The sequence below is a fragment of the Armigeres subalbatus genome, chromosome 1 (assembly GCF_024139115.2).
Source record: "Armigeres subalbatus isolate Guangzhou_Male chromosome 1, GZ_Asu_2, whole genome shotgun sequence".
Lineage (NCBI taxonomy): Eukaryota > Metazoa > Arthropoda > Insecta > Diptera > Culicidae > Armigeres > Armigeres subalbatus.
The window spans coordinates 202,157,719-202,179,382 of NC_085139.1; the positions used below are offsets into that span (position 1 = coordinate 202,157,719).

The following is a 21,664-nucleotide window of genomic DNA, read 5'->3' on the forward strand; positions in this document are numbered from 1 at the left end:
CTCTTGCATATATATATATATATATATATATATATATATATATTACACAAACATATATCGATTAGTTCGTTGTCAAAGTTAACGACGAACTGTAGGAATTTATCCTTCATTAATTTAAATTGGAATGTGATGATTCCGTGATAGTGGCATGAAAGAAGGAATTTATTTATTATTACATACCTACACTTCATATACTTATATGAAATAATCAAATTTACTATCACAAGTATTACCATTGTTCAGAGTACATATTAGGTATATGTGATTTAGAGGTATATTGTATCATTAAATGGTTAGAGGGTTATATGGATATTGGATCTTATTATTAAAGATAAAAAAGATCACCGTGCAACCGATCAGTTGGAAACACCAACAACAATTTTCCCGCCCAAATTTGCTTTCTATTTTTTGCTTGATACTAAAAATTGATGCGTTGATGAATGCACAATGCACATCTATTCGATTATCTCCGTACTGTCACATCTCCAATATTAAGTATATTGTTCTATCACAGGTTTGCATTCACTGACCATTCTGTGTGAGTTGAAAGCTTCGCTTTTAGGACCACATTTTTTCATTGAAATTTGCCTTGGTACATATTTTTATATTAATTGCGTTTTTTAGTGCTGCTTAGAATATTAGAAAATCATTTTGACTATTGATAAGAAAATTATTTTGAGTTTTTTTGTCTTTACTTAAATTGGAATGCTTGTTCAGGAGTCGAAAAAATAACAAATCATGTTGTCCCATATGGAAGATAACCGCATATGAGTTTATTCCTCATTTTCTCCATTTGATTTTTTTTTCATATGGGGCTAATATGCGAAACTGAAGGAATACCATAAGTCCAATATTATTTTATTTACTGCTTATTAACTTACGCCCTATAATTTTACATTATTCAAAGAGTTCTTTTGATAAAAATCAAAATAAACGAAGCTCGAATTAATGCGTGGACAAAATAACGAGTCCATTGTATTGTACCACACACGCATGATCACATATCATATTAAATAGAATTTCCCATAAAAATATAAACTAAAATTGAATAAAAATGTGTTAGCACATCGTTGTATAACAATATCAATTATATATCTGACAGTTACAAATAATAACAACAATTTAATTACAGCATTAGGAGAAAGCATAACCATTGCCAAAGTTTGTTGCTAATATATCTGTCTTTCTTTTTTGCTTATTGCAAACAATTCTAGTTTATATGATTAATGCAATCATAGAAGTTATGTACCTATAAACATTTCATATTATTATGCATATATTTATTTGATAAATATATTAAAATTTGAGCCACTCTATTATGTTTTAAGGAATATTATAATAACTTAATATAGGAGAAATTCTTTCAAATTACTCCAATATAGAATAAGTTCATCTTATCACGAAATTCATATCACAACACATTATATATACATTATCTGTATTTGTTATTGAGTTTTGTGGCTTATTAAAATCTCCCCTTGATTTTTTTTCCAATTTACGAGAAGTTTTTAAACGGAGACCGGAGATAAACAAAAATCGGCTTTCTTGATGGCTTTTTCTTCCGTTTCTTCTCCCCATTCACTTTTCGCGAAAATTTGTGGTAAGCAATTTCAATAAATTGTGTTTTGACGGGAGTAATTAAAAAACGATTCCAAGCACGGAAAATATAGAGATGTTGTAAGTAAAAATATGATATAATTTAATCGATTATGAGTTGACGCTTGTTTTTCATCGTTTTTGTTTCTTTTTCTTTTCTCGTTCCAGAGAGCGAGTAATGGCGCTTAAACCTAGGCCTATATGTACACTGATGTACATTAAGTATTTGTCATGTTTTCATAGTCATCTGTCTGAATTTATGCGAATACTTTTGCCCATCAGTGTATAAGCCAGGCACTAGACTAAAACTGTGTCCCATCCCAAGACGTCGAGGACCCAAGGAGTGTACATTAATCTTCTTAGCAAAGTCACTCCCAACGATTCGTCAATCATCTTTCCCCTGAATGTGAAACGGTTGGTACGGCTGTCCCCGTTTCTTCCTTTCGTAGATTCAAAACTCTTCGTTGATCATGTTATTTATTACTAAATAATCTTATTGCCGGGGAGTTCTGGATTTTCTCCCAAATTCAAGCCTGCACGGTGGGCCTGGCCATTTTAATACTTGTGTCATATTTATGATATGCTGCAAATATTAATGCAGACAAGAAAATGCTCGGGGATACAACCGACATTTCCAGGATGCTTTTCAATACTGGCTGTGCATGTGCTAAGACAAGATAAGACAAGACAAGACAATTAGGAAATCTATTAACTCTAGACCAACATTTGAAAAGGGCGTAACAGTCAAAATTTATTCCTTCTGATTCTTCGTCTACATATAAAGCTTTATATGTAGATGAAGAATCTGGAGGAATAAATTTTGGCTGTTACGCCCTTTTCAAATGTTGGTCTAGATTTCAACTATTGCTTAGAGACTACACAGATAGAAAAAGTTGTTGAAATTTACACGAAAGTAATGCACACAAAGGGAATGCCAAAAAGAGCGTAAATTTAAACGATATTATCACCTGGATGTATGCAATTTGTATTCCATTATGTCACTTTTTATACGAATAAGTGTCATAATGCTATGTAAATTGCATACATTCAGGGCGAACTTGTTGGAAAAGATCCATGTACGCCCAGGAATTTTCCACATCTTAATTATTTACGCGCCGACTACTTTTCATTATTTTTTCTGTGTACAACAACAACCCGTACTTATTTTTGTAAAATATTTTGTGTTTGTCATAGAAATCTATAATTCAGTGAACGAGCAACTTTTCTAGCACTTTATAGAACTATCATGAGATAAAAATCAGTGTTTTGCATTTGTTATCAATAAAAACTGTTTAAAGTCACATATTTGATTCCGCTAAGTATCATTGCTGCCATTCATAACAGGATCAACTTTGTTATTATTATGATACTAATATCCCAGAACGAGACGGCCTGTCAATTCAAAATCAAATCATACACCAATAGTCTGCCGATTGCCTACAAGGTCCAATCGATTTTACTACTGTCCGGACACATTCCCGCAGCAGCCATGGATCCAATCCCGGCACATCCACCTTGCAAAAATAGGAAATTGTACCATTCCTAAAACAGATTCGCTCCTCTCACCCGGCGCGTTGTTCCCTTCCTCCAAATCCAACGCGCCAATTCGACGTTGAAAATTTCAAATCGGAAGTTATAACAACGTGTGTAACATATGGGACGGGGGGAGGGTCTCATGTCGGCCGACCTTGCAGTCTACGTCCACCCGTCGTCGCGTCGTCGTCGTGATGAAACTGATCCCACCATTGGACACAAATGCCGAAATTCGTCTGCAACTGCTGGCGAATCGAATCGGCGATAAAATTTTAATGCCGATGCCATAAAATCAAAGTGGACTCTACCTCGACGACTGTGAGTGTGATGTCAGTATGGTTATTCCATGTATGGCGGCGCGAAGGGCAGGAATCCAATCCATCAGTAAGTGGAGGCTGTCGGGGAGTGCGGCGGTGCAGCAGCGTCGAATAACCATTACTATTTAGTGTTGGAATGCTCATCGAATTTCCGTTTGGCTGGCGGAAACTTTTCCGTATCGAAACGAGCGTTCTTGCAGGGTCGAAATGGCTCACGAAAATTTTGACAGTGGAATAAGGACGGTGGGTGAGTATCGACAATGGCGCGATAATAGCCAAGTCATTACTGATTAGCTGCTCTGTTGCAGTATTTGTTCAACAAATTGCTAATATGAATTGGCAATGTGACTCGTGGAGAGAATATGAAAACCTGTTTGTTGATGTTTCAATTTTCCTCCCAAATCTATCAAAAATTGCAGCAAAACTAAGATTGAATTGACATAGTTTATTAAATTTATTTATCGCAACTAGACCATTTCCACCATGTTAGTACTACTGCTGGACTCGCCTCTAAATAATATGCATTATAATCTCAATCTCAATCTCAAATTCTAATTGTTTGTTAAAAAATTACCTCTCGGCCTTTGGAAATGGCGATAAAATCTCCACACATCAATAATAAGAGTCCACGTTCAATCAACGGTTGATCCTTCACCAGGATTCAAGCTCCGATGAGTCCTCCGTTTGGAAACGTATAAACATTATATCCAAAGTTGCATCCTGAAGTCAAAAGTGGTTTCGCTGAACGAGGTACGAAAAAGTTCCAAAATTGTTCGCTCTGCTAGAAATCGCAGTTAAAGCTACTGTTTGTACATCCAACGTAACACATTATCAACAAATTTATAAATCACAAACTTTTATCCACCGTAAATCGAAAATGCTTCGCTGGCGCTCTCTCCCCAGCTCGGGAACGAGTTGAACCATTAATCACATTACAGTTTCGCTGGTACTTGGATTGCGCTGTAAGAGACACCCAAATAAAATAGACACGAACAGTTGGATAACCAAATCTGGTGTTGAAACTGAAACAACTTCGGATAGTTGAACACTACTTTTCAGGCCCCTTTTCGAATCGATGAAAATACTTTTACACAAAATTGAAACATTTCTGATAACAATTTCATGTTTGAGTGCACCGTACTTCTGCATCAACTCCACTTCCTCAGCACTCCACGCTCGTTACAGATAAACTAAGCGTTGTACTCGAACAGATTCGCAACTTCAACGTCAATAGCTCAGTACAGCTAAACTGCTACCCGCTGCTTCGCACCAGTGCTCTCGCCAGCGCCCGGCTAATAAATTACATTGGGGAAAATGAAAATTAATTCTAGCAAATTAAGACAATTAGAGCGAAAGCGCTGCGCTGGGTGGACCGAAGTTTTCCTGAAACGACCTCCCTTGGGTTCCTTCGGTATTTTCGAGGGCGCCCGTGGACTCCGGCACCACCGGAGAAGGGATTGGCTGCTGTAAAGAATCCGAAAAATTCCGAAGAATCGCGTTATTTTCCAATCGAAACCAGTCACGAACAGATTCAATCTAGAAGTACCATTCAAATTATTCCAACCCTGGCGGGCGCGTGGATGGTAAATGTCGAAAAGATTAATAGAATTAAGTGTCGCTCGAACAGCTCGCCAGAAACTCCATGTCGTCCATTTCAGCTATTTTCAATTGCTCGCCCTAAACCTAACGGCCACCATCCGTTCGTTTCGCTGCTCGCTCATTCATCGGTTCGTGTTCGCCGTCATGTCACCAATTGTGCGCAAAGTGATTTTCCAACGTTTCATTTCGAACTTTTTCTCCTTTTTTTCCAGTTGAGCCAAGACATCGGGTACGTGCTGTACTCGGCGCTCGGGTCGTTCTACATCCCCAGCTGCATCATGGTGTTCGTCTACATTAGGATCTACTACGCGGCAAAAGCTCGAGCCCGGCGGGGGATCCGGAAGAAGCCACTCAAACCGCCCAGCGAACAGGTAGGTGCGGGAAGGGTTGAACAGCCTGGGGGAAAACCGGAAATGGATGAAATTTATTCATTGGAGGAATATCGGGATTTTCATTCGCGATATAGCGCACAACCTTGCGGATGAGGAATGCGTTTTTTATAATTGGTTGAAACATTCAATAGAAGCCAAGCTGCTTAAAATACATCGATTTTAAGGACGACTTCTAAGGTAGATGAATTCCCTTATATTGAAGCAAAAAGATGAAACCAAGGTTTGGTAGATATTCGAGAAACAAATATTTTAAATAATTTAATACTTTTATTTTACAGCAACAATTTTCAAGTTAATAATATTTTTTTTTTCATACAAATTTCACAACCTTCCGGAATTCAATGCAATTTGAAGCTTCTGCACGAAGATAAACTAGTTTCTAGCCAAAAAGGCTTCTGGGAACTACTGGGAAGACTTCTGGATGATGCCGAAAACAGTTGCTGGACGTAGCCGAAAAAGACTTCTGGACGAACAGGCCTCTAGAAGTAGCTCAAAAGGCTTCGAAACGAGGTCCAAAAAACTTCAGGCCAAAGCTCGAAACTTTCGGTCTATTTTGGTTTTATGCTAGTTTTAAAACACACTTGAAGAGTAAATTATGGTCTTCAAGAGTGTTATAAAACTTAAAATGTTACTTGGGTGTGCACCAGCCCGACGGCGGCGTTTGACGTAATTTCGTTCGGCGGTGGTGATGTTTTTGATGTCACGCCAAAAGCTATTATAACCGGCGGCGTCGGCGTGAATCGGCTTGACGATTTTTTCATTGCTTTTGTTTCTTCAGGACTTTTTCCTGGATATCTCCGGAATATTTTCAAAACATTAGCGAGAGAAAATTTTAAGTACGCGGAGTTGTCCCGACTAAATTTTTTTCAGAATTTCTACGTGAAAAGTAGGGTAAAAGACCCAATAGTGGAGGAACTAAGCACGTTTCAACACTAATATTTCTATAGCTTCTAATCTATATTTCATTTCCCTTACCTTGAGAGTGCATCCGAAAGCTCATTATTTCAATTTTATCAAGAGCGTGTCATAATTGTACCATAATCCTGTTTTGTTACCTGAAATCAATCCTCCAATTATTGGTGCACTGTTCCAATAGTTGCGGTATTTTGTTATTCGTGTTCATATAGTTGCGAATCCCATAAGTTTTATATGGGATTCGCAACTATTGGAATACTACCGCAACTATTGGCGCAAGGGAGAGAAAAAAATAGAGTATTTCAAAGATAATTTACCAGTTTAAATGGAATTCCAATGTTGTTTTTGTCTCTATCGTGTTATGACAGGTTAACTAGTTGACTGGTAATGTGGCCTACTGCGTTTAATTCGTTGATTCCCTGCAAACCGTACTACCGCAACTATAGGAACACCCACGACTATCGGAACTTTTACCCTATTAAATTGTACGGAAAGTTGATCGGAATTTCAACCTGCAATTTATATTATCTATATTTTTTCGGGAATTCATTGGGAAATTGCTCAAAATGGGAAAAATTCGTTTAACAGAAATTCACTCGGTAAAAGGCCATTTGGCCGAATAACACTTTAAACCGAAAGTCAGCTCGCCGTATTCCATTTGGTTAAAAACGGTTTGCTATTCATTTTCGACTGTAGTTTAATGTTTTTAAAAATGGTTTGGTCAAAAAAGCTGTCTGCCTAAACAGGTTCTTTGGCCAGATAGATCATATGACCGAGAACACCGTTTGACCGAATTGGTTGTTTGGCAGAAAGTTCCAAAGGAACTAATTTGCCAAACATTTTCAGTCATTAATTTCGGTCAAATGATATTTTGGCCAGATGGCCTTCAACTTGATCATTTGTTCAGCCTTAGGTTTCTCTTCGATAGGCCAAAAATTAAACGGCAAAAAGCCAATTGTTCTAATGGCACTTGATCGAAAAAAGCGTCCAAACGAAAGTCAGTTAACCGAATTCCATTTGGCGGTTACGGTAATTAATTCGAAAATGGTATGTTCGAAAATGTTATGACATACAGCCGAACTGGTGATTATGAGGAAAAAGTCGTTTGCCCCAACACATAGCTTCCAAAAGTTGGTGGGTCGCGATCCCCTTCCATTAGATTTACACAGGCTGGAGGTTCGCGATCCACCACTTTGGGAAACTATGCCATAACAGATCAATTGGCCGTAGATGTCGTTTGTTCGAAATGGTCGTATTGACAGTTAAACTGGAACGGCTTCTGCATGAAACCCGAAACCATGAAAGGATTAGCAAAGCCCACAAAACTTTCGGGAAAAAGCCCAAAAGGCTTCTGGACAAATATCAAAAGGCTTATAGACGAAGACTAATAGGCTTTTAGATGAAGCTCAAAAAGGCCTCAGGTAGAGGTCTGGACAAAGATCAATAGGCTTCTGGACGAAGCCAAAACAGCTTTTCGAAGATTCGAGAGGAGCCGGCCAAGGGCAGAAAATCTCGTTAATAAAGATAAATAATAGCTTTTCGAAGAAGCCCAACATATTTCTGAACGGAGCCAAAAAGCTTCTAGGCGAAGCCAAAAAGGCTTCTAGATGGTGCTCAAAAGGCTTCTGACGAAGCTTCTGGAAGGCTTCTATACGAAACCCAAGAAGCTTCTGGATAAAGCCCAAAAGGCTGCTGAACGAAGCCCAGAAGGCCTTTCGTTCGAAGCCCAAAATGCATTTGATCGAAGCTCAAAATGCTTTTGGACGAATCCCAAAAGCTTCTAGGCGTAACCAAAAAGCTTCTGAACGAAGCACTCGCTGCTGAGCGAGTCCCTAAGGCTTCTGGACGAAGCCACACAAGGCGTCAGGACCCAAAAGGCTTCTATACCAAGCTCAGAAGGACGAAGCCTCAAAGGCTTCTAGACGATGCCCAAAAGGCTTCTGACGAAGCTTTAAAGGCTTCTGAGCAAATCCCAGAACGCTTCTAAAACAAGCACAAAAGGCTTCTATACGAAACTCAAAAGGCTTCCTAAGCAAGCCCAAAAGGATTCTAAACCAAGCCCAAAAGGCTTCTACAACAAGCCTAAAAAGCCTCTAAACGAATCCGATGAACTTCTGAATAAAGCCCGAGAAGCTTCTGGAAGAAGCCCAAAAGGCTGCTTGACGAAACCCAAAAGGCTTCTGGACGCTCTCACAAAAAAACATCTAAATATAGCTCGAAAGGCTTCTGGACGATGCCCAAAATACTTTTGGACGAAGCCCAAAATGCTTTTAGCCCAAAAGGCTTCTGGATGAAACTTCTGGACGAAGCCCAAAAAGCTTCTAGACGAAGCCCAAAAAGTTTCTGCAAAAAGCCCAAAAGGCTGCTGGACGTAACCCAAAAGGCTCCTGGACGATGCCCAAAATACTTTTTAACGAATCCCAAAAGGCTTCTGGATGAAACTTCTGGACGAAGCCCAGCAGGCTTCTAGACGAAGTCCAAAAAACTTCTAGACGATCCCTAGTAGCACAATTCCGACTGTTTCAGTTGCAGCATCTCATATGCAACCTAATTCGGTCGCATATGAGTTACAGAGACTGATGTACAACATGTGTGCTACTCGGGGAAGCCCAAAAGGCTGATGGACGAAACCCAAAAGGCTTCTGGACGAAGCCCCACAAGGCACCATGATTCAAAAGGCTGAAAGACGAAGCTCATTATGCTCCTGGACGAAGCCTCAAAAAAGGCTTCTGGGTGAAGCCCAAAAGACTTTTTAAAAGAAGCCGAAAGGCTGCTAAAACAAGCACAAAAGGCTTCTATGCGAAGCTCAAAAGGACTCCCAAACAAGCGAAAAAGGCTTATGGACGAAGCCCAAAAGACTTCTAAAACAAGTCCAAAATGCCTCTGGTTGAAACCTTAAAGGCTTCTGTGCAAAGCCCAAAGGCTTCTGGACGAAGCCGATAAAACTTCTTAACGAAGCACAAAATGCTTCTAAAGGTAGCCCAAAAAGCTGCTGGACGAAGCACTAAAAGGCTTCTAGACGAAGCCCAAAAGCCTATTGGAAGAAGCCCAAAAAGTTTTTGGTTGAAGCACTGAGCCCAAAAGGCTTCTAAGCGAAGCCCAAAGGACTTCTTTTGGATGATAGACTTCTAAAACAAGCCCAAAAGGCTTCTTGACAACACCTGGCTGTACGAAGCCCAAAAGACTTCTGAACGAAGCCTCAAAAGGCTTCTAGACATAGCTCAAAAAGCTCCTGAACGAAGTTTCAAAGGCTTCTTGACGATGCCCAAAAGGCGTCTGGATGAAACCAAAAAGGGATCCAGACCCAAAATGCTTCTAGACGAAACCCAAATAGCTCCTGAACGAAGTTTCAAAGGCTTCTTGACGATGCCCAAAAAGCTTCTGGATAAAACCAAAAAGGCATCAGGACCCAAAATACTTCTGGGTGAAGCCCAAAAGGTTCTAAGACAAGCTTCTGAACGAAGCCTAAAAAGCTGCTGGACGAAGTCCCAAAAGGCTTCTAGACGAAGCTCAAAAGCCTGTTGGAAGAAACTCTTGGATTAAGCACATAGCCTAAAAGGATTTTGGATGAAGCCCAAACGGCTTCTGGAAAAAGGCCAAAAGGCTTTTGGCGAAACCCAAAAGACTTCTAAAAGCCCAAAAGAATCCTGAAACAATTCCAAAAGACTTCTGAACGAAGCCTAGAAGGCTTCTAGACGAAGCTCAGAAGGATCTGAACGAAGCCTCAAAGGCTTCTTGACAAAGCCCGAAATTCTTTTAGATGATAGACTTCTTAAACAAGCCGGAAAGGCTTCTAGAAGTAGCTCAAAAAACTCCTGAACGAAGTTTTAAAGGCTTCTTGACGATGCCCAAAAGGCTTCTGGATATAGCTCAAGGCCTCTGTACGAAGCTCAAAAGGCTTTCTACACAAGCGAAAAAGGCTTCTGTACGAAGATCCAAAAAAGCGAAAAAGGCTTTTGGACGAAGCCCAAAAGGCTTCTAAAACAAGTACTGAAGACCTCTGGACGAAGCCCAAAAGGCTGCTGGACGAAGCCCAAAAGTTTTCTGGAAGAATCTCAAATAGCTTCAGGAAGAAGCCCAAAAGACTTCTGGACGAAGTTCAAAAGGCTTCTGGTAGAAGTTCAAAAGGCTTCTGGACGAAGCCAAAAAGGCATCTGGACTAAGCCTAAAATGCTTCTTAACGGAGCCAGAAAGGTCAGAAAGGCTTTTGAACAAAGCTGAACTAGGCGTTGCCGGAAATGCAAATGCATACAGCACGAATGGATTAGAAAAGCCAACAAAAGGGTTATGGACAAATATTAAAAGGCTTATAGACGAAGATTAATAGGCTTTTAGATGAAGCTCAAGAGGTCTGGACAAAGTTCAATAGGCTTCTGAACGAAGTCAAAACAGCTTTTTGACGAAGCCCAACATATTTCTTCTGTACGAAGCCAAAATTCTAGACGAAGCCCAAAAAGCATCTGGACAAAGCCCAACAGGCTGCTGAACGAAGCCCAAAAGGCCTTTCGTTCGAAGCCCAAAATGCTTTTGGACGAACCCAAATAGGCTTCTAGACGTAACCAAAAAGCTTCTGGACGAAGCACAAAAAGCTGCTGAGTGAATCCCGAAAGGCTTCTGGACGAAGCCACACAAGGCGTCAGGACTCAAAAGGCTTCTATACAAAGCTCAAAAATACGAAGCCTCAAAGGCGTTTAAACGATGCTCAAAGGCCTCCTGACGAGAGCTTCTAGACGAAGCCCGAAAGGCTGCTGGACTAATCCCAAAAGGCTTCTGGCCAAAGCCTCATAAGGCATCATGAATCAAAAGGATGTTAGATGAAGCTCAAAAGGCTCCTGGACGAAGCCTCAAAGGCTTCTGGATGAATCCCAAAATTCTTTTGGACGAAGCCCAAAAGGCTTCTTGACGATGCCCAAATGGCATTTGACGAAGCTCAAAAGGCTTCTGGACGAAGCCCAAAAGGCTTCTGGGTGAAATCAAAAAAGCATCAGGACCCAAAAGGCTTCTAGACGAAGCTCAAAAGGGTCCTGGACGAAGCTCAAAAGGCTTCCAAAACTAACCCAAAAAGCTTCTCTACGAAACTTAAAAGACTTCCTAAACAAGCCCAAAAGGCTTCTGGACGATGCCCCAAAAGGCTTCTAGACGAATCTTAAAAGGCTCCTGGACGAAGCCCACAATTCTTTTGCACGAGGCCTTAAATGCTTTTGGACCAAAAGGTTTCTGGATGAAGCTCAAAAGGCTAAAAACTTCTGGACGAAGCCCATAAGGCTTCTGGCCGGAGCCAAAAAAGTTTCTGGGCGAAGTCCGAAATGTTTATAGACGAAGCCCAAAGGGATTCTAGAAAAGCCCAAAAGGCTTCTGTATGAAATCAAAAAGGCATCAGGACTTAAAATGCCTCTAGACAAAGCTCAAAAGGCTCCTGGACGAAGCCTCAAAGGCTTCTGGACGAAGCCCAAAATACTTTTAGATTATAGACTTCTAAAACTAGCCCAAAAGGTTTCTGAAAAAAACCTAAACGGATGTTGTACGAAGCTCAAAAGGCTTCTGAACGAAGCCCAGACAGGCTTCTACACGTATCTCAAAAAGCTCCTGAACGAAATTTCAAAGGCTTCTTGACGATGCCCAAAAGGCTTCTGGATGAAACCAAAAAGGCATCAGGACACTAAATGCTTCTAGACGAAGCCAAAAAAGTTTCTGTACGAAGCTTCTGGACGAAGCCCAAAAGGCTTCTAAAACAAGTCCTGAAGGCCTCTGGACGGAGCCCTAAAAGGCTTCTAGATGGAGCTCTAAATACTCCTGGTATAGGCCCAAAAGTCTTCTGGATGAAACCAAATAGGCATTAGGAGCCAAAATGCTTCTAGACGAAGCCCAAAGGCTTCTGTACGAACCCTTAAAGGCTTCTAAAGCAAGTCCTAAAGACTTTTGAAAATGTTCAAAAGGCTTCTTGATGCAGCCAAAAGACTGGACTAAGCCAAAGAGGTTTCTGAACGAAGCCCAAAAGCTTCTGAACGAAGCCCAAAAGACTTCTGGATGAATACCAAAGGCTTCTGGACGAACCCTAAAGGCTTCTGGATGGAATCCAAAATGGCTTCTTAACGGAGCCAGGAAGATCAGAAAGGCTTCTGAACAAAGTTGAACTGGACCTTGCTGAAAATGGAAATGCATACAGCATGAAAGGATAAGCCAAGCCCACAAAACTTTCGGGAAGAAGCCCATAAGGCTTATTGACGAAGACTAATAAGCTTTAGGATGAAGCTCAAAAGGTCTCAGGAAGAGGTCTGGACGAATTTCGAAGCCAAAAGCTTCTAGGCGAAGCCTAAATGGCTTCTAGACGATGCTCAAAAAGCTTCCAACGAAGCTTCTGGAAGAATCCCAGAAGGCTTCTAGACGAAGCCCAAAAAGCTTTTGGACAAAGCCTAAAAGGCCGCTGACCGTAGCCCAGAAAAGATTTCGTTCGAAGCCCAAAATGCATTTGGTCGAGGCACAAAATGCTTTTGGGCGGACCCCAAAAGGCTTCTGGACGAAGCCACGCAAGGCGTCAGGACTCAAAAGGCTTCTATACATAGCTCACAAAGACGAAGCCTCAAAGGCTTCAAGACGATGCCCAAAAGGCTCCTGATGAAGCTCGAAAGGCTTCTGGACAAATCCTAAAAGTCTTCCAAAACAAGCACAAAAGACTTTTGTTCAAAACTCAAAAGGCTTCCTAAGCAAGCCCAAAAGTATTCTAAAAGAAGCCTAAAAGGTCTCTGGACAAATTCGATAAAACTTCTGGACAAAGCCAAAAATGCTTTTGGATAAAGCCCAAAATGCTTTTAGCCCAAAAGGCTTCTGGATGAAACTTCTGGACGAAACCAAAAAGGCTGCTGGACGAAGCCCAATAGGCTTCTGGACGAAACCAAAAAGGCTGCTGGACGTAGCCCCACAAGGCATCATGAATCAAAAGGCTGCTAGACGATGCCCAAAAGGTATTTGACGAAGCTCAAAAGGCTTCTGGACGAAGGCCAAAAGACTTCTGGACGAAACCCAAAAAAAACATCAGGACCCAAAAGGCTTCTAGACGAAGCTCAAAAGGTCCTGGACGAAGCCTCAGGACGAAGCTCAAAAAGTTTCTGGATGAAACCCAAAAGGCTTTCACAACAAGCCTAAAAGGCTTCTGTACGAATTTTAAAAGGCTTCCTAAACAAGCTCATAAGGCTTCTGGACGATGCCCCAAAAAGTTTCTAGACGAATTTTAAAAGCTCCTGGACGAAGCCCACAATTGTTTGCACGAACCCCCACATGCGTTTGGTCCAAAAGGCTTCTGGACGAAGCAAAGAAGGCTCTGGCCGAAGCCTAAAAAGCTTCCGGACGAAGCCCAAAATTCTGCTGGACGAAGCCTCAATGGTTTCTGGATGAAGCCTGAAAGTCTTCAAGACGATACCCAAAAGGCTTCTTATGAAGCTCAAAAGACTGCTGCACGAAGTTCAAAAGGCTTCTTGACACAAAAGGTTTCTAGACGAAGCACAAAAGGCTCCTGAACGAAGCCTCAAAGGCTCCAGGACGAAGCCCAAAAAGCTTCTTAACGGAGCCAGAAAGGCTTCAGAAAGGAACAAAGCCGGAAAAGATTCTTAACGAATTCGGAAAGGGAGGAAGCTGAAAAAACTTATGAACGAAGCCAGAAAGACTTCGGTATGAGGGCGGAAAGGCTTCTGTACGAAGGCAGAAGAGCTTCTGGATGAAGCCCAAAAGGCTTCTGGGCGAAGCAAAAACGGCTCATGGACGAAGCCTTGACGAAGCCAAAACATTTGGACAAAACCGGAAAAGATTCTGGACCCAGCGATTTCGGACAGGCTTGTGACGTTGGTTTCTTGACGAAGCCAGAAAAACTTCTGCCCGAGCAGCACAAATCAGACCAAAATTGTTGCAGTAACTTGTTTGTGACTAAATCTAGTCACATAGAAGTTTCAGAAATCTATGTGAAACATATGTGCTGCTAGAGTGGTCAAATTCCGAAAACTTTTGGTCAAAAGCTAGAAGAATCCAGAAAAGCTTCTGAATCAAACCGGAAGAAGATTTCTATAATTATTGAAATCTCCTTCCGGTTTGATCCAGAAGCTTTTCTGGATTTATCCAGAAGCTTTTAACCAAAAGTCTTTAAAGCCAAAAAAGCTAGACAAAGCTTCTAAACGAAGCCCAGAGGGCTTCTCGTTAAAGCCCGGAAGGCTAGACCAAACTCACATAACTTTCTGGACGAAATGGCTTCTTAACGTAGCCAGAAAAGCGACTTGCCAGAAAGGTCAGTAAAGTTTCTGAACGAAGCCGAACTGTACGTTGCCGGAAATGCTTCTGAATGAAGCCGGGAAGGCTTCTGGATGAAACCCAAAAGGTTTCTTGGCTTCTGCACAAACCGGAGACGAAGCCCAAAAGGCATTTGAACAAAGCCGGAAAGCTTTTGGTACCTAAAAGGCTTCAAAGCGTAGTTGGAAAGCTTCAAGAAAAGCTTTTTAAAGATGCTGGAAGGGCTTCTGGACGAAGCCGGAAAGGCTTCCGGTTGAATTCAAAAAGGCTTCAGGGCGGAGCCAAAAAGCTTTTGAAAGAAGCCAGAGAAGCTTCTGAACGAACGCGGTCAGGTTTCAGAGTGTGTGTGTGTGTGTTTTCATTCTATCTCCCTCTGTCCGGCAGTGCTTTCATGGAAGAAACATGCCTTTATCTATTTGTTGATATTTTTTTGTATCCATAGGTAAAAATATGTTTAGCCCTGGAGATCCAAAGCATCCAAAGACCCTATAACAAGAAGCTCAGACCACATCTTGAGGTAATTTTCAGCACAGCAAGCCCCACATTAATACACTCAGATATCAAAGGGGAGCAGCAGGGACCATGTCCAAAGGCTTGACGACCCCTCTCCAGCTGTCTGTGAGTCAGGGGTTCTGCCTAGGAGGTGGTGGGGTTAAGAGGGGCTCTGTTAATTCCCTCCCAAAAACCACAAGTATCCGCAAGCAGACCCTAGCAAGCGACCGTGTGCCGCTTAAAGCATACAAGCCCCTAACCCCAAATCCCAAGGTGTCAGGCGACCCGTGCCGAGGGGATGAATGACCTGGGGGGTGAAACAATTAGCCAGGTACACACTTAGCTCAATTCACCGTATTCGGTAAATTTTACCGAATTCTCAACAGCAGAACTGTTCGGTAATTATTTTATCACCAAAATCACCGAAAGTCAGTAAAATTATTTACCGAACAGTTCTGCTGTTGAGATTTCGGTAAAATTTTACCGACTTCGGCGATTTATTTTAAGTGTTAAGTGGAGCCTGTGGAGGTTCCACAGAGGGAGGGCTGCTTCGGCGACAAGTGGGTGGCAGCTGGTGGTAGCCGCACACTCCCAAGTGGTGCAAGTGCAAGGGAGATGAGGGTATTACTTTCAAGGAGAATGGGGGGAATATCCTCACGGAGTGAGTTCTAAGGGTGTGGGGTGAGCACACAAGTAAGTCTCATACGGTAAGGATGGTTGATTGAGTGGCTGCTTAGGCAGTAGGCTGGCAGTGGGTGGTACCCACACACCCGCAGTGAGAGTCCCTGCTTAACAGGGCAGTGAGCGGACTGCTTCGGCAGTAGAATAAGTAGTCTACCCACGCCGGGGGATTGTTGTCATGGTAAGGTGCTTAGCAACCAGGGTACCAACCATGTACACATCCTCTCTGGATGGGTGGACAAGTACCCTAACAGCACACAATTTCTCATAGGTTACTGTAACTCATATGTGACCGGATTCGATCACAATCAAGTTGCTGCAACCATTTTCGTCTGACTTGTGCTGCTCAGGTAGGGTCCTCTAGTGCAGGACTAGTGAACCACTACATTGAGTGAGATCAACCTAGGCAGCAGGGCGCCAGACTGGGGTATCTCCTGTAAGATAGCTTTACCTCCTGACTGGTGCCGAGATACCGCTGCCTCGGTTGATGGGTGATTGGTCTGCCTCGTAGCCGAGGTAAGACTGGCATAGGAGTCACTGCTCTAGGGTCACCTCCGGCTTGGCAGACAGGTGGTACCACCCTGTTGCAGGACGGAGTGGATACCACCCTGAATGAGGACTGTCTGTGTTGTGGGATATCATCAAGAGGTGCCTGCAGATACCTTCAATTTCCTTGCTGTTATTCTCATAGCACAGGCAGGTGAGAGTTGGGGCACATTTGGTGCCAGTGTGTCGTTGTGCGCAGGTGGTGCACGGGACGTTAAGGAGAGTTGAGGCGTCAAGGAGAGAGCGTAATGCTCAAATAGTCGCACCCCCGATGTATTGCTCAATTGCAGGCCGGGGTGTGACTGGAGAAAAAGGAGTTGGTTTTAGTGGGTCGGGAGTAGTGATCCCATCCCCACACTACCTGGGTTCGCCTCCCCAGGTGTCTGATAGCAGATTTCCGTTACCTTCTATAAAAAAAAGATATCAAAGGGATATTTGCAATGTATTTACACTTCCGGAATCAAGATTTATATCAATGACATACATCATAAATATACATTTTTCATCCTGGCGCGTATTTAGTGAAATGTTTTATACATATATAGCAAGCATTGAACTAACTCACCATATTTGAAACATGAACGATATGTTATTTCTGATCATTGACGTTACTCCACTTAGATCTGCAACTTCAGCTTTAGACTTTTCTCTTGAATACACAAGAACTCCAGCCTCTTTCCAATCCTCCAGAATTCATCGTGTGCGCATGACATCTGATCCAATTGCAATTCTTTATGATCCAGTGCAAAATGAGAATCAACGAATCTCAGATATATCGAGTAGATAATTATTCGGGAAACATGAGTAATTTTCAAAAATTCATTTTCTTATACAAAGCCTACCATAGACATCAAGACATAATTACCGCATCTAACTAGGTAACGATGTTCAAAAGAAAAACAATGCAGAACCAGGCGGGCAGGTTTCAGGGCGGTTTCTGGATGTAACTGGGATGGATTCTGTACCAAACCGGAAGGGGATTTCAATAAAGCCCAAAAAGCTAAACAAAGCCCACAAAGCTTCTAAACGAAGTTAAGAGTTCTTTTTAGACAAAGCCTGATAAACTGACTTCTGGACTAAACCCAAAAGGCATCTAAACCACGCCAGGCTTCTTAACGAAGCACAAAAAAACTTCTAAATGAAACCCAAAAGACTTTTGGCCAATACCAAAAAAAAAAATTATGGACAAAGCCCAAAAGGCTTCTAAACGAATCCTAAAAGATTCCTGGATGAAACGCAAAGTACTTCTGGGTGAAGCCCGTAAGGCTTCTCGGCTAAGCACAAAAGGCTTCTGGAGGAATCCCAAATAGCTTCTGGAGGAATCCCAAATAGCTTCTGGACGAAGCCCAAAGGGTATCTATACGTTAAAATATTGCACAGTTATTAGAAATAGTTTATTAATGGTATACAATTTGTTTAAGCGTCAAATTCATAGAGGAGTAGGGAATGCATACATACATTACATTACGGAGCTGAAATAATTTTTTTCATACAGTTTTCATTATTCTTATACTCTAATGTTAGTTTTGGGGAACCGAAAGACTCGCGGTTTGGTCGAGGTTATGGAATACAATTATACAATAGGAAAGGAAGGAAATTTAGGATTCTTATTTTATTATAATGCTGATGGTTAAATAGTTAAAATCTTTGGCAATGTTTCACATCTGTAACGATACGATACAAACATTTTTCGGGAGACAGCAAAGAGAGGAAGACATACGAATGGGATTTAACGGTAGACAACGAGAGGAAGACATTCTTAAGGGATTACGACAGCAAAAGAGATAGATGGACGACGATGATTACAATCTAACATCAGCAACTTTTAAAAATGGGTGGACAAGGGACATGTATTCGAGATCGAGACCTGCCAACAATTCCCTAATAAGCTTCGGTTGCTTTCTTTGGACCCGAAAATGTTCTGTTTGCTCAGATCTGGGGCCACGATGCTCCGTACAATAAATTATGATTTAAAAATTTTAATACTTTGATAAACATCACAAATTTCTCATCCTTTATTTTCTTCCTCCTCTCACAGGACACCAGCTTCACGCGCCCAGCGAATCCGATGCCATCGCTTCCCAGTGCCTCATCGATGTCGGCCGTTGCGGTGGCCCCGGCATCATCCGTCAATGGCAACGGCCAGTACGCCACGGCCAACAGCAACAACAACAACAACCTAAGCCCGGGTCAGCAGCACCAACAGCAGATAGCAACGATAGAGCCTCCGCCCAGGAGCCTGGGAGGAGGCCCCGGTGGTGGCAACGTGGGAGGTGCGACGCACATGCCCATCCCGACGGTGACGTGCGACTTCGCGTCCGACATGTCCACAAGCGAGGCAGCCGACCACGACCATGCGGCAGCCGTGATGGAGATGAAGGACACGCTCAAAGTGGGTAAGCCGGGGGTCGGGCTCACGTCACTGCCATTGCTGAGAAGGAACAACGGAGCGGCGGCCAGCGGCAGCAGTTCGGGCGCGTTGATTAGTCCGGGATTAGCTAGGAATAGAGCACTTTCGGTAGGGATCGAAACGGATATGGTTAGCGAATTTGACCCGTCGAGTTCAGATTCCGGTGTGATAAGTAGGTGCGCGGTAGTGAAACCGCTCAAATTTAGGCTGTGTCAACCAATTTTTGGAAAGCGACTGGGGAAGGGTCGCAATAAGAACAATAACGCGAGGGGAAACTGCGCGGGGGTAGGCCCGGCAGCCATGGGAGGCCAGTCCATATCGATATCGGCCAAACAGGATAGCGCTTGTAGTGAGATGGAACCTGCACTGCCAAAGCCGAAGCCACGGGACCCGGAGAAGGAGAAGCGACGGATAGCGCGGAAAAAGGAAAAGCGAGCGACGCTGATTCTGGGGTTGATTATGGGAAGTTTTATTGCCTGCTGGTTGCCATTCTTTTTCCTTTATATACTGGTGCCAATTTGTAAAGACTGCCACATACCGGATTTTGCTTTCTCTTTGGCCTTCTGGTTGGGTTACATGAACTCGGCCCTGAACCCGGCCATCTACACCATCTTCAACAAGGACTTCCGGAGGGCCTTTCGACGGATCCTGTTCAAGTGATGTTTGGCGTACGTGTGCTGCTACCGTTGCGTTTCCCGGAGCATCGAGAAAGCGACGGAACGTGCGGTCAGCGGCGCACAGCTGGGTGGGGGCTACCGTGGAGGCTATCTGCGATAACCCCCCTGCGTGGTGTGATCCATTACCCACAGAAACCCACCAGCGAAGCACGTCCCAGTGCGACGTTTCTTTGAATTCAAGGCCTTTCTTTTTGCACTTACGATGCACTGTATGTCTGAGGAGTGGGAGGACGATGCACCGAGACCATCTGGCACACATTCGAACACCAATAATAGGAATTTAGAGCACGGGGAAGGGAATAAACAAACGACCATACCACACACCACAACAACACGTCACGCTCCGGCCTTTTTCCGGAGTTGCTGCACCCACAAACTACCTAAACTATCCCTTTTCTAGGAGAGGGACTCAGCATCCCACCCGCCCGGTATCGTAGTGGAGGAGAATGAGCTCTTTTTCGATCGTTTTCTTTCCTCGCGTTACCCCTTTTTGGTATGGTATTGTACAAGAAAGCAACTAGTTAGGCACAAACGTCGAAACAAAACTCGCAACAATTTTATACGAAGCACCCGCAGTGTACTTTCCGGCGTTCCTCGTTGAAGGGTGTTGAAGAGCTTTTCCGCGCTACTCCGTCGTCGCGTCAGCGCTGGGCTTAGACTGGTTCGGAACACGAAAGGAAAACGGTCAATCGAGAAGAAACGGCGAGATTTGTTATCATTGCCACCATTTTTATATCAATTGAACATTTTTAAATATGACTTTAACGAATCGATTGAAATTGAAAAGTAAATATTGTCTAGATTCAGACATTTTTTAGAGTTTTTATTCGCATAATTGACTTGTTTAGTCGATTACATTTCTTTTTGTTAAAATATTCCTTCGAATATTTATTATCCTTTCAAACAAAATTATTGGTTGTTTATAAATTGATTCAAAATTTCCTCTTAAGGAAATGCACAATAAATTTCTATTCTTTAAAAGTTTTTAGGATATAAACAATGAATTCTTAAACTCCACACAAAATGTTTCATGTGACTCGTTTAGCATATTCTCTATAGTTCAGTATTCCCAATTCTTTTTATAAACTAATTTAATACATCCGGTTTTTTAACACGTTTGGAATTCATTAATATCTCGGTTAACCCAAACTTTTACCACCTGAATTTTCTTTGATTTTTTTGTGATTTTTTTCGTAGAGTTAACTCATTGTTTCATTGACGCTGAAGACTAAACGACTAAAACCAAACCGAGTAAAAAAACATGGGAGTATGCTGCAGCAAATCCTACAGTTATTTTGGGAATTCCACCAAAGTTTGCTAAGGAAATGTATTCAAAGGTTTAGATATTTGCTTAAGAAGTTTTTTGGAACTTTTTTTTTTTGTTCTTTATTAAGGTGTTTTTTTTAAACTACAGATTTAAGTTCAACTCCGATTTTTTGGAACTTCATCCAGCGATCTGTATCATATCAACATGTAAAAGCTTTTAATAATTAACACCAGAGCTATTTCTCAAATATTTGTACTAAAAAGTTGATCCACGAATTACGTTGAAATGGCTTTCAGAAATCATTTGGGGTATTATAAAATGTTTTCTTCATAAAGAACTTCTACTTTGAAGTTCAACTTCAATTTCAGCAATCAAATCTTTCATAATTTTCGATTTCTAAGATCCACGTGCGCACCGATTCCGAAGCCTGATCTAATACCATGTTAACTGTAAATTATTTTACTAAAATTCTAATATTTATATTGCACCGCAGATTGTTACTGATAACAATGCCGTGATAAGCTATTATGGAAATGTAGAGGTGTGCGCCTCCATCGTCGACCGCTTGTGAATTAAAATCTGTTACGCCACTGAACTATACTTTTCCATTTGTAGAAGTCCGCAGAATTTTCAGAGAAAATTCTAAAGAATCAGTAGAATTTCCGCAGAATTCCCCGATTGATATCCTCAAACGCCACTATATTTTTTTTTTCCTGTTGTAATTTTGGGTAAATTTCCCCGAAAATTTGCATTTTGTTATGAATTAAGAATTCCATGTGAAATTTTGTAAGAATTCACCTTAGACATTCTGAAGAATTTCCCGTCGAAATCCAAAGAAATATTCGTTAAATTTAAATTTTTTTTCGTTGAAATCAAATTTATGAACAAGGAAAGAAAGTTTTTACATTTTCGACCAAAGGACCTGTTCGGCTGCACGACATTTTCAGGCGTATGTTCATTTCCGA

At 41.9% G+C, this 21,664-nt stretch overlaps 1 protein-coding gene across 1 annotated transcript; it reads left to right on the forward strand.

Moving 5' to 3' along the window:
- The first annotated feature begins 5,013 nt into the window (after nucleotides 1-5,013).
- On the forward strand, nucleotides 5,014-20,146 carry LOC134209912 (tyramine/octopamine receptor-like). Its single transcript, XM_062685934.1, has 2 exons — nucleotides 5,014-5,416; nucleotides 18,384-20,146. The coding sequence occupies exons 1-2, from the start codon at nucleotides 5,027-5,029 to the stop codon at nucleotides 19,413-19,415; spliced, it is 1,422 nt and encodes a 473-aa protein (XP_062541918.1). The 5' UTR covers nucleotides 5,014-5,026; the 3' UTR covers nucleotides 19,416-20,146.
- Nucleotides 20,147-21,664: the final 1,518 nt, after the last annotated feature.